The sequence below is a fragment of the Eublepharis macularius genome, chromosome 8 (genome assembly GCF_028583425.1).
Source record: "Eublepharis macularius isolate TG4126 chromosome 8, MPM_Emac_v1.0, whole genome shotgun sequence".
NCBI classification, from domain to species: Eukaryota; Metazoa; Chordata; class Lepidosauria; order Squamata; family Eublepharidae; genus Eublepharis; species Eublepharis macularius.
Window position 1 is genome coordinate 34,725,041 of NC_072797.1, and position 13,840 is coordinate 34,738,880.

At 41.5% G+C, this 13,840-nt stretch overlaps 1 protein-coding gene across 2 annotated transcripts in view; it reads left to right on the forward strand.

The window, feature by feature from the left end:
* The window catches only part of IPO11 (importin 11), a 268,026-nt gene extending 254,535 nt beyond the window's left edge, over positions 1-13,491 (forward strand). For both annotated transcript variants that reach the window (XM_054986572.1, XM_054986571.1), the window contains one exon: positions 12,129-13,491. In XM_054986572.1, coding sequence (XP_054842547.1) covers positions 12,129-12,293 — 165 coding nt within the window. In that variant the 3' untranslated portion in view covers positions 12,294-13,491. The remainder of the gene's footprint in view (positions 1-12,128) is intronic.
* Positions 13,492-13,840: the final 349 nt, after the last annotated feature.

Consider the following 13,840-nt stretch of genomic DNA (forward strand, 5'->3'; position numbering starts at 1 on the left):
TGATGTTATCTGATGTCAACCTGTGTCTTTTCCTTAAGATTGTTGTGTAATTGAAAGTTGTTGTGTAATTGATTGTGTAACTGATAGTCTTGTCTTCATCTTTCTGCTAAATGCCTTAGCAGAAAGGCAAAATGCCTTAGCTGCTCAATTCACTGCCCTTGGGCAACTAAGTCCAGGCAGGTATCAACAGTGGGGTTTTACAGAATTTTCATTCAAAACAGCAGTGTGCATTTTACAACAATTTATTTATATACAGTGTTCCATCTTTCCATAAAGATGGTTCACATAAAAAGAGGATGAAAGGAGGATGCTGGGTGGTTAAGGAAATCTTATAAACAAGATGCCACAGGGAGTGCTGTGAAATCACCTTTCTTCCCATCAATGCTTTTTCTGCTAATTTCCTCCTCTGGAGGAATGTGTGGAATTTTTTTCTGAGTTCATCCTCCCTTCCACTGCAGCGCTTCATGTCATTTTTGTCTACAAGTGTCTCCTGACACACAATATTACACAAGTGGATGCTGGGAAAGGCATAGACCTGTCTTCATGAGCACATTGCACTCTTCTGGCCCTCTTTACACTTACAGCATCAGCCATCGCCAGCATCAGTCTGTAGAATCCAACCCCAGCATCTTAAAATGAGATCTTAAAAAAAACCAAAAACTTTACACTAAAAAATCCAACAGCAACAAAAACAACAGAGCACTATCTGCACTCAGGTCAAAATGCTTGACAGAACATTCAGGTTTTTCCCCATGTACAAAAAGAAGGAAAAGAGCATCCATGTTCTGGCCTCATGAAAAAAGGGGTTCCATAGTTAAAAAGTTCTACTAATTGATTGACAACAATTTAAAATGGGTAATTGGTTGGCTGATGCTGTAAGTGCAAAGGGGGCTGAGAAAAGGGGAGACTGTCTTATCCAGTTCCATGTATCAGATGATAGTATTGTACATCTCAACATTTAAGTAATGTCCTGTTGGAGCATAACTATGAGATACAGACAAAATAGCATGAAGTGGTAGTGTATCCCAATTATAATGAAGTAATTTTTTTTTAAAAAATCCAACAAATACATTAACTGAAAAACTATTAATTATTAATGTGGTCTACAAATTACTTTTTCTGTTACTTAAGCTCTTGAGACAGTTTGAACCCAGGAAGTAAATACTTTTGCCTTTAAGGCATTTTTAGATCAATCTAAATTTCTAAATTAGTCTCTTGGTAGTGACTTTAATTCCACAAAGCCGAATGTGTATCATTACTCAAACTATACACTAATAGCAGTTGTTGCCATTAAGCTAGTTCTTATTTTCCGAAAGATGACTCAAATGATGTCCTCAGGCATTAGTATAGTAGCAACTTCCTCCACAGAAGATCTAACAACTTAAATAATTTAATATGTAGATGGTGCTGGTTGTTTGGTTTCTCCATGCCAACCTCAGCAGTTGTTCCAGAACTGGGGTGCAGGCCTAGAAAGCCTCTATGTGGGGTTGGATCCCCCCAGCTTTTCCTCTGATGAAAAGGGAGGGGTCTATTTTGACCACCCAAAAGGCTATGCTGGAGATCGTGAAACTTGCATGGACAAAAACCATGTAGGGCAAAGACTATAGTGAGAAAAGGGATTGAGCAAGATTGAGAGGAAAACCTGGCTGAATCCAACCCATGATCAGCCACAGCCAAGTGGCAAGGTTGGCCCTTTAAAAATTGTTTGTTTGTTTTTTATTCCAGCACATCCACCTGTAAATTAAAACAAATTTAAACCAGTTCAACTTTTTACACAGAGTAGCTATCTGCAGACTGTCTCTCACACACAAACAAATTGGATAGGAAGCCACATCAACATGCCTGGGAATGTCAGATTACTAAATTCTATTACATACTAAGCGATTAGAAAATACTAATTAGTAAGTAAGTAATTACGTTCTTTATTGCCAATAGCCTTTTCTGGGCCACCTATCCCTTTTCCTTCAAGGCTTATTTTACAGGAGTAACATAGCTTACAACTAAGTTTTAGGCACAAATGTCTAGAATGCCCCGGCACAGAAGGTGTTTTTCTTAATCAAACATAAAAGACAGACTGAAAGTATAATTAAATCGTCACATAATTATCTGAACTGATGCAGCCTATCAGATTTGTGTCCTGCCCTTCCTCCAAAGTGCTCAGGATGGCAGACCAGGCCCTCTCTTCCATTTTATATTCACAGTAATGCTGTTGTGAGGCAGTCTTGGCTGAAAGGGAATGACTGGTCCAAGGTCGCCCAGTTAGCTGCATGGGGGGCCTAGTATAAACTTGTAATACAGCCTCCCTCACACACACATGCCGCCATCCCGTCCCATGGTTATGGTCTTATGAAAGAAACATTTCCATTTTTATTCTGAAATTATGTTTTCTACACTTCTGAAATTACATCTTGGTCCAGATTGAGACTTTCCTTCTGTGCCGCCACAAACATACATCCTTCCTTATTTGATATTTTTGTTTGACATCCAGTCTGAAGAAGACTCCCTCAGATTTGCTGGCTATTTTGTAATATTTTGGTTGTTCCTAAGATACTAGCCTGTCAGTGTTTTGATTTTTCTGTTCCAGTGGACCACTACAGCGGCCAACATACTATAAATAGACCAGTTCACTCTTAAGTCTTTATTTTTATATCCCTTTACATTCCAGACTCATGAATTATCTCCTCAAAGTCAATTTCTCTGTCAGGTTCACACTCAATAGACAGCATAGCTAGGTAGCTTAACTTTTACTTGCCTCTTAGCACTCCTGCAGTTTTTGATGAGCGCTAGCTTCTTTCAGCCTCTGTTGCAGTCACTGGCAGTGCACAAAAATCTGTAGAACTATGCTCCCTTCACTGAAAATTTATTTGTAGTTGGTTTTCATAACTCTCATTCATAAGATAAGTGGGGATAGTTCATGCTGTTTGACAAAAGAAGACTTGAAGTGTTTAGCTACAGAGTTTTACCTAGCAGAGTTCAGGGCAGGGCAACAAAGAGATACTTGGAGAGTATAAAATCATGGCTACACAGGATATTGAATTTTTTGTAACATCTAAGCAAATGTCTCCTGTCCAAGATGCTTACCAGCACAGTATTCGTGTGGAGCATCAAGTAGAAGCATTTTTCAGTAGGATGTGTTTAGTAGCCATAATCACTTTTAAGCCTTAATTTATTATTTTTTTTAAGGATTCTGGTATTTAATTATAGGTTTAGCCCTTTTTCAGTAATGAGCATCCATGGTATTTTCTGCATGCCTATGTATCAGAAAAAATCTCCTTTACCTAAGGCTTATGCAAATACCCCTAGGAAAACCCCTCACCATATCAGGAACAAGGAGCAAACACTGTCTTTTAACTGGAGAAATGATATAGTTGCAAGATTTTGGATGCATATCACTGTAATGCTATCCTGTCAATTTGCATCTTGAATTCGGCACGTTTGATTGCTTTTGTGAAGGTTAATGTTTAGATTGCCTTGCAATATAACATCTAGCCAAGCTGTTCTGTACAAAAGCTATTACCAACCAGAAATTCCTTTCAGTGAGACTTTTTATAATTAGACAACTGCTAAGGTTGGTTAAACTAATCTGAAAGAATATGTGTTTTTTATTGTTGCCTAGGGAAATGAGTTACTATTAATAAGTTGACAGTTACTGTACAAGCTGAAGTATGAATAGTGTTATCCCTTTATAGGCCTTTGTTCAAGCTACAATACTGTGCAAGTCACTCAACATAAATATACTAAAGTAATACATAACATTTTGCAGAACAAAATTCAGAATTTAGCAAGCTGTATTTTCTTGGTTCACATTCTTCTAGGATTATTTTTAAGCAGATCCTTTTACTTACAGCCTGCCAATGACCAACACGTGTATAAATAAAGCATCAATTCCATATCTGGTGCAAACTAGTTCCCAGGAAAAGAGGACATTGTACGTGTCTTTTAAAAGCAGCTCAATGGGATGATTTCTATCAGTGTAGGTGAGAAGGAAGGATGAGCAGCTCTGCAGCAGTGGATTTTTCATCTTTAGTTAAACAGGAAGATGTGGAAACAGGAATAGAGAAAATGACTTACACTAGAGTGTTATATTAACTGCAATGGTGCTTTCTTGTCTTATGCAAGAAATTTACATACGTTCATTTGTGTTTGGGTTATGAGTAACTAGTAGCAGTCATCTCAAAGAATGAGGAGACTGGAGGAGGAAAATTGTGTTGTCAATCAACGAGAAAAGGAAACATCCAGGAGTAAGACTATGATAGTGTTGCTCTCTTCCTTGAGAAGGGTTGCCAGCCTGTGTCTGGCAACTGGTTGGAAGGGGGGCTTGCCAACAACATTGCCATTAATGCACTGACATTACTTCTGGGCCATGCTGGAAATGACATCATTATGTTGAGGGTAATGCTCTAACATTCACCCAAAATTCTGTGATTTAAACAGAGTTTTGGACAAAGAACATCAGGCCAACACAACATCACTTCCAGGTTCTGCCAGAAGTGACAACAACACATTGTCGGTGCCATTAATTCCCCCTCCCTATACCTCCCACTAGTGCCGCAAGCAGCAGCAAGGGAAGAGGGCTACCAGTTGGATGTCACCCATCAAACCAGGAACCTGGCAGTCCCATCCTTGATAAGAGTAAAAGAATGCTAACTAGACAGATGCTTGCCTGTCTCCCACAGCGAGCAGATTTCAAGATTGTTAAATTACCTCATCCCACCTGCTGCAGAATTAAAAGTAACTACCTCCCTCCATCCCAGGCTACTTCCCAGAAACAAATAGGAGTTACTACTGTCTTCACCACAACAGAAACAATTATGTAACTCAGGTTTTAAGGTTTTAAATATTTAAGAATCTGTACCCTGAAATTTTAGTGAATAAGATTTGTAAATAATATGACTTACCCTGACTGTAGGTGGTATGCTATTATTGTGTGGTCTATGACCGTAATAAAGATATCTGATCTGACTGAGTCAAATTTACATAGGAATTCCAATTCAGCAGCTTCCCGTTGGATTTTGTGTTTGAAAGGTTTCTGTAGAACTACAGTGACCTTTAAGTCCTTGATGGAATGTCCTGGTAGATTGAAGTGTTCTCCCACTGGTTTCTGGATGTTGCCATTTTTAATATCAGATTTGTGTCCATTTATTCTTTTGCGCAGAGGTTGGCTGGTTTGTCCAGTGTACAGAGCAGATGGACATTGTTGGCACATGAGGACATATATCACATTGGAGGATGAGCAGTTGTAAGAGCCAGAGACAGTGTAGTTGACGCCATTGGGTCCTGTAATTGTATTTCCTGGGTAGATATAAGGGCAGAGCTGGCATCTGGGTCTGTTGCAGGGCCTGGTACCTGTGCTGGTGACTCTGTTAGCCGATTCATGATTGTAAGTGAGAAGTCGTTTCAGGTTGGGGGGCTGTCTGTAGGCAAGGAGAGGTCTTCCACCCAGGGCTTCTGAGAGAGAGGCATCATTTTCCAGGATGTGTTGTAGATCACTGATGATACATTGGATGGGTTTGAGCTGGGAACTATAGGTGACAACCAGTGGTGTTCTGTACATATGAATTCATATTCAGCAGCTTCCTATTGGATACATATGAATTGCAGTTCAGCTTATGCTACAATAAAATTGGTTAGTCTTAAAGGAGCTACTGGACTCTTTTTGATTTTGCTACTACAGACTAACACGGCTAACTCCTCTGCATCTATTTTTATATTGATGATGTATAAGTGGGAATCTGAAAATGTTATCAAAGTCTCATTATATAAGTAATTCCAACAAATATGTAACTATCTATTCAGATTTTGGTATTTTATACAGTCTTGTAGGTACATATTGCTATTTATGTTTGTGAAGTTTGTCTTGATCAATGAATGATAGGGATTTTAATTTCTAAAATTAGTTGCTTCAGTGTATTAAATACTGTATTTGCAATGAAAGCTAGTGCTTAAAAGCGTTGTCTGGCTATATGGCAGTATCACAATAAGAAGCTTGTGCAGTGGTTTTCTAGAAAGACTACCACTCTTATGTACTGCTGAAGTGTGTGTGTGGGGGGGTTGCCCTTTAGGGCTGCCAAGAGCCACCATGAGCTGCTAGGCAAAGATTCCACCTTGCCCCCCCCATATGACCCTGATCCAAACACAATATCATAACAAAACAAATCACTTGACTTTCTTCGACAATACACTTGACTTTCTGTTACCAAAAATATATCTGTTTGTCCATTTGTAGCAGGCACAACTCACCAGAAGATAAAGCTGGGAGCCTCAATATTGGCCACCAGCTTCAGATAATGGCGGGAGTACCAGTGCCAAAAATGAAGGAAATCAATATATCCCAGCCCATGTTATTTCCAGCACACACACAGGGTGCTATTTACAAAAGAAGCTAAGGTTCTTGGTTTGTGGCAGGAATAACTCATCACAAATAATGCTCGGTGTTTGAAAACTGGCCACCAACCTCAGGCTGATCATGGAAGCTGAAGTGCTAAAATGAATTGAATCAAAACATCCTGGACCAGGTTATTTCCATGGTAGGCAGCATGTAATATGAGAGCTGTTAAGCAACCAACTGTATGTCTCTAATACTCCAATACCCTCTCTGCCATGGAAAATTGATGGGTAACATTGGGCCAGTCACACAGTCTCAGCTAAACCTCCTACACAGGGTTGTTATGAAGATAAAATGGAGGACAGGAGAAGAATGGAAGTTGCCTTGATTCCCCCCTGGGGAGAAAGTCAAAGTATGACATTCCTTATAAATCTAATTTTGCCAACAGTTCACCAAAAGCTCAAGCCCCCGAACTCACCAAAGGGGCATTGTTTGCGAGCTGTGGGGTGCTGGGCATGGGACAGGGTGGCTACCATGGTCTCCTGGCCCAGACAATTCCTAGCATCCTCCTCAGGGGCACAGGAGCCAATGGGCTCAAACCATCTACCCTGCCAATCAGTGGCAGCCTGGCCAGGTGGTGGGAGGGCCCCTTGCCAGCGGACCTGGCCAGGGCAAACTCCACCCAGGTCTGCAGCTGGGGCTTAAATTGGGGATCCAGCCAGGCCTCATGCACAGTTGTCTGTGATCGGCATCCCTCCCAGCCACCCCCCATAGCTTCTTAGGGACTTGGTGGAGATGAAGTTTGGCCTCTCTCTCCTCTGGTCCAGGGGCTTTGTTTCATGTTGGGTTATTGGTTGCTATTTACATGGCTGTCACAACTTTGGCAAGGGTGGTTTGGCATGAGGCATGGATCCTTTTGGGAGGAAACACTGCCGGCCAGCACTGTTTCCACATAGATGAGGATCCCCTTATGGGACCTTGGGAGCAAGGCATGGGAAGGGTCAAACCTATCTTGGGGACTGCCAGGGAATGCTCATTCCCAGATGGCAGGGGAACCACACAGAGGCTTATGCCCACATGGATTCTCACTGCCTGCCTTCCCATGGTTTCCCTCTCAGCTCGCGGGCTGAGAGGACGTGGGGTCATTGGTTGGCAGGTGGATTAGCCAGTGCTTGGATGCTTGCCTCATGAGGTGCCAGTGCTCTGTAAAGCTGTAATCAATAAAGTTGTAGCCTTTTGAACTCTGCCTATTGACTCTGGCTCTTCTGTCACCTTGCCTTTCACCCCTTGATCTGGCTGCACAAACAGATGATAACTTTTGCTATTGCTTCATCAGATATTATTGATGCTGTTTTGGCAGGAGGAAGAACTGCTTGTTAAGTATTTAAACTACTGTTAAATATTGCAAGCACGGCGATTGGGGGCAGTCTCCTAGTATCTATAAAGGCCTTCATATAGCTGTGTAAAAGAAGCAGGAACAGCTTTACACACTTCTTTCCAGCCAAGCTGTTCTTGCCAAAAACGCCCCCCCCACACACACATCTGCTGAGGTTGCACAGCTTCTGCCTCTCAATATTCCTCTCTATAGTCATGTGTCTAATTTTGTGATTTTATATTCACATACACAAACATACAGTATCCAGTATAGGTTACACTTCTTACATCTAAAGTAAGTTCTAATTCACAAAAACTTTGTCACAATTAATCTTCAGTAACAAAATCAATATGAAATCTTATTTCAGTTTACCAGTGTACCTTTACTTAGCACAAAAGTAAGGGCAAAATGGGTTATGTAGTGGTGCTGGATAAGAAGTACTGGGATCGCTGAGATTAATTTTGCTGACATTTTATTAAAATTACATCATACATAAGAAGCTATAGTAGCAAAGTACCTATAGTAGCAAAGTAGCATATAGAAAGGGATATTATACATTCCAGTGTGTAATAATAATAACCCACTGCTTGAACAGTGTTTATATAACAGTCTTTAATACTAAATTATAAGAGAGGGAAAGAAGGCATTCCAACTTCTGTTCCACATTGATAACCAGTAAGGCAGATTAACATTCAATTACCATGCATGTAAAGGCTAGAGAAGGAAAAAAACTATCACTACTTGGGTAGTTCACAGGGAAATATACCCCCCTTCTGTTTATAATATTAACAAAGGTTTGCTGCCATGCTACTGTTAAGTACATTCTACATTGCCAGCCAGAATAGAGATGAGAAGGAGTGAGTTGAGGACTGGAAAATAAAAGGGGGAGGGGGCACAGAAAAAAATAGAAGATGAGTGAAGGGAAAGAAATGAAGGCAAATCATGAAAGTATGGGAGGAGAAATGCATGGGAAAGAGGAAGAGAAATTAAGAGCTGAATAGGAAAGTTTGCTTTATTTTGTTACAATATACTAACAGGGCTTCCACTTTGCAAGATGTGTGAGAGCAGACCAAACTATGGAGCTGGGTGGAATGAAAGGAAGAGAAAGCTATAGACTGCTGGAGACAACAACCCTGTTAGCAAGTTGGATCTTAGCAGTTACTGTAGCAGCCATCTGCTGTGCTGGCTGGTTTTGCCTTAATCCATTGCTGGCTTGGTGTATGGACTTTGCAGCATTTGGTGATAGGCAAGTGTTTGCCTAAGCCTCATTGTAGTAAAGTTTGCCGAAAGGCACAGCCACAGATAGTCAAAGACTAGAGCAACTGTTGTTTGCTCTGCTTTCCCTGCACCCTTAGTGGCTATAGTGCATTAAAAGTAAAATATGTTAAATATTTGAAATGCATTTGCTGAATGCAACATGACACTGGCTTCACAGGCCCTCAAGCTAACTTGGGCCTCCTGAATTTTGTGCCTCCAGTTCTTCTCTCCACAGTGGCCCTGGTGCCCATACCAAAGCACATCAGGAGGCTATGACAGGCATCAGGACTAGAGATGGGCACGATCTGCATTATGATCCAAAAAACCCCACGATAATAGCGATCGCGTGATCGCGACTCAGCGGATCGTGATCGGCCATGGCCAACGATCCAGCGATCGGGTGGGGGTTGGATCGGGGCTGGATTGTGCTCGGATTGGGAAGCCAGACACTCAGGCGCCAGTAATCTATTCCCGGGGCAACGGAGCCAGGGGAATGCCTGAGCTGTGTTTCCCCTCCTGTCACCCTGGAAACCGGAATGGAAGCCCAGCTTTCCTTAATCAGCAGGGCTTCCTTCCAACCACGGAGCAGCAAAGCAGTCACCAGTTGGTAGAAGACACCCAGGGGAGGGAGGGGGAAGGGGGTGTTCTGTAGCCATGGGCACTCCAATCTCATCCCTACAAACCCTGATAGGCAGCTCTGACGGCCAAACACAGACGGCCAAACACAAACACAGATGCCGCCAGTAGGGGTGTGCAAAGGCACACTGTTTTGGGATTCTCGTTTCGGGTATACCCGAAATGAGAATCTGTTTCGGCAACAGCTAAATCCGAAACGGCAAGCAAAGGCCAGCCCTCCCCCTTTGTTCCCTATGCTGGTAACTTCTAAACTCTCTTTCCCAGGGCAATTCCGCACAGCCCAGGGGTGCCACAATGGTGGGCAAACTTCTGAGTGCCAACTTGTCCCTGGGAAAGAGCACCTGACCTGACACACAGACAACCACCCCCTGACACCCCCACCACCTACAGGGAAGCCTGGCCAGCCTGCCGTACTGTTTCCTATGATGGGAACCAACTGCACATCAAAGAATAAAACACGAACAACACAAAATATTTTTTTTTAAAAAATTATGTTCTCACTTTCAAAGTACAAGTAGGCAAAGCATTATGACACATTACACCAGCAGTCCCCCACACAGAAAAATAACACGACTCACTTAACATCAGAGAATCACAAAAACACAATTCCTGTCAAAAACACTTTATTTCTTGAACAGCTTTAGGTTACACAGCAGGGGGGCACAACAGGGAATGAAAGCAGCGTACTACACAAAATAATACAGCCCACTTCCCCTTTTTTGACAGCAATTGTGTTTGACTGATTCTCTGATGTGAAGGGAGTTGTGTTATTTTTGTGTAGTAGACTGCTTTTACGCCCTGTTGTGCCTTCCTATGGTGTAACCTAAAGCAGTTAAAGAAATAAAGTGCTTTTGACAGCATTTTTGGGGGGTTGTTTGATTCATCCTGGGTTTGATTGCTCTTCGGATTTCATTTCTGGAGTAGCCATTTGCCTGAAGTGCGTGGTTTAGATGATTAATTTCCTCATTGAGAAAGTGCGGCTCACATATCTGTCTTGCGCGATCCACTAATGTTTTCATTATGCCTCTTTTCTGTCGGGGGTGGTGATTGGAGTTTTTGTGTAAGTACCGATCAGTGTGAGTTGGTTTCCTGTAGACCTTGTGACCTAACTGAAAGTTTGCTTTGCGGATACCAAGGTATCCAGAAATGGGAGTTTTCCCTCAATTTCTTTCTCCATTGTGGTCTTTCTACATTGTGGTCTCCATTGCAATCCATATGCAAAAGAACCTTCTTTTTGGCCTGGCGGGCGGGCACATGGGGGGTGCTGCCAGCGAGTGGCCAGACCCCCTGCCCCCTGAGGGGAGGCGGCTCATCACCGTCTCCCCATGCCCGCCGGGCCTGGTGGCCGCCGCCAACACCCACCTTCCCACATAGCTGGGAATAGCAGCGCACCCTGCTTTGGCCTCCATGATCCACGATCCATGGATCGGGAATGGGAGATGATCGGTGTGGATCATTTAGTTGGGATCGTCACCGGCGCTGATCCACGATCAGCTGGATCGGCAATTTTTTTTGGATCGTGCCCATCTCTAATCAGGACTGCTCGTAGAGCAGGATGCACGGAAATTGCTATTGAGAGGGTAGTGCTTGGCATGAACCTTGACTGTAATGTCACTCACCAATGCCAGGTGCTGCTTATCCACTCGGTAGCTGGGCCTGTAATCCCAATGCCCCTCCCCTCTTCAGCAATGAGAGCTGTAATTTTCCTGTGGGACCACTGCATGACCCAGCAACGCATACCCATGCAAATCCCAGCATGGTTTGGTATTGAGAACTTCAGATTTCCCCTTAGATATTCTCAGGAGGGATCATGCAGCAATTACAGGGTATTCTTTGATCATTATAGAGGGTTCCATAATCATTGCTGGATGGGGAGTATTCTTTTAATAATCTTTTCTATAGCCCTTCTGCTTTATAGTTGAGACCTTGAAGCTCTGCTGCCCTCCAAACCTATTACTTTTAAAAGCATCGCTAGAGAGGCCTACATGTTGTCCGTCCCTGTAGTGCTGAGGGAAAATGCGCTGCTCTTAAAAACCTCTTATAAATACATACCTTGAGTGAAAAAAGGAGACTTTGGTCAACTTAACCCAAAAGCAAAAATGGACCATGGCTTGAATGGTTGACTGTTGTAGAAGGTCTTTTGGTGTGCAAGCCTTACAGCTGCTTTGCTTAGTGTCACTGTTTTTGTTTTATGACTGTTCTTGTCCTAACATCTGTCTCAGATGGCTGATGAGAAGCTTAATTGAGGCTTTTTCCTGAATTTGAATTTTTTTTTTAAAAAAAGGTGTTTTGGCAGATTGCTGTCTGGTGATTTTGAGCACTTAATTAATTGGCATTTACTCAAAAAGTAACTTTAATTGATGAAGTAGCAGAGTTCAGAGTTGAAAGAGTTCAACTACTGGATGATCTTGAGGGGTAAGCAGTATAGAAAACAAAAGCTTTTTTTTAACAGCAGCTAATATTATAAAATAAATGAATGCATCATAGTTGCACTGCAATGCCATATTGTTTATTGTTCTTACCTATTTTTTGCAGCTTGCTCTAAAGGATCCAGTCCACTCTGTGTCACTGCAGCAGTTTGTGTATGAGAAGCTAAAGGCACAGCAGGAGTTGCTGGGAGAGCCAGGCTTTCAGGCGCTCATGGAAACCGTGGACACAGAAATAGTCACCCAACTGCAAGACTTCTTACAGGGCTTCTGAAGAAACAGGGACAAGGTTTTCTGTGCCACTTTCTTCACTTCTGCTATATAAAGGCAGCCTTCAATCTGTCTTCAAAAAAGTTTTTAAAAAAGAGAGAATTTCTGTTGAAAACTAAGAAATAGAGGCTGAGGAACTGGATTTTTCCCCCAGGAAGACAAGATTGAAAAAATAAGTGTAAATTATCTAATTAGTTTTACATTTCTGTTTCACCAGAATGTAATTTATATATGGAGTAAAGGTTTGTATAAGAGATTCTATGAAAGCAGCTGTTTAATTTACTGTTAGTAGCTTTAACTTGACAGTTATGTGCTCTTAATCATTGCAGAATGGGAGCCACAGATTTTTCTGCCAGGATGTGAACTCGCTTGGGCTGCCCAGCATTGCGATTTACTCTTAAAACTATATTAAAATTTAAGGCATTTAAAGAGCAGGAGCATTATAATGGGAAAGTATGCGAGGATGCAACTGTCCTCAATCAAGCAACTTACATAGCATAACTATAGTGATACAAGTAGCCCAAAGTATTCTTAACATTTCCTCTATGGGGAGTTGAACACCTATCTTGTGCATGAAAAAGCAACTGATAAAGTCATCCAAATTTTAAATGTCTATGTTGATCCCTGTAGGAAGAAAGATTTTAGTATGTTCTCTCTTATTTTATTCTGTTTTTTTTTAAATTTAAAATGTATGCACCTAGAAAGAGAAGTTATGAGGTGGTGCATATTTTCTGTTGTAGAATAATGACCTCTTCAGAGACTTAAGGATGAGAAACAATGTTTACTAATTTTGCATGCTTCTGAACAATAGAAATTATGGTCGCTAAATATTCAACAGCCTTCATCCAGGGAAATGCTTATCGATCAGGGAAATGAGTTGAGAAGAATTCTGGGTTCCTGTGTTATCAAAAAACAGCATTCACGTCTCTTTCAGTCCCTTACGCTACCTGGCTCTCTTGTTCCTGCACCTCCTATTTTAAGGAGAGGCTCTTTTCTTTTTGGACAAGACTTCAGTTTTTAAGAAAACAGTTGACAATGTACTAACAAAATGTTAGTATGATACTTGTGCAAAAAGCTTGCAATCGTATGTAACGTTGGGGAACAAAGATCTCCTTGTAAACTGTAGATCACAAAGTGTACTAGAAATTCTGATGCTTCCAAATAACAAAACAGTAAAATTTCAATTAAATTTTCCAAAGATACCTCACTTCATTTATTCTGTACGCTTTTCTCAGACTGCACAAAAGTCTAATCAGTCATTCTGAGGCAATACCTCTTTTAACATGCTTGTTGTAGCTTCTAGGAACAGCAGTTCAGTGAATTTTAAGTAGCGATATCACCATCCACAGAGCATTCCTTGCTGTAACTCCAGTGACCTTGGATTTCTCTGCATTCAGATATTTAGTCTCAAAAAGGGCTGAGAATGAAAGACCCACAGTATTAATATATGTTACCAGTAAATGCTTTGTAAATTAAATGCATTTAAATTGGACATATTAAGCAGGCTTAGAAAATTTTTGTGTCATGTATAGCTTGATAGCTGACTGAGTT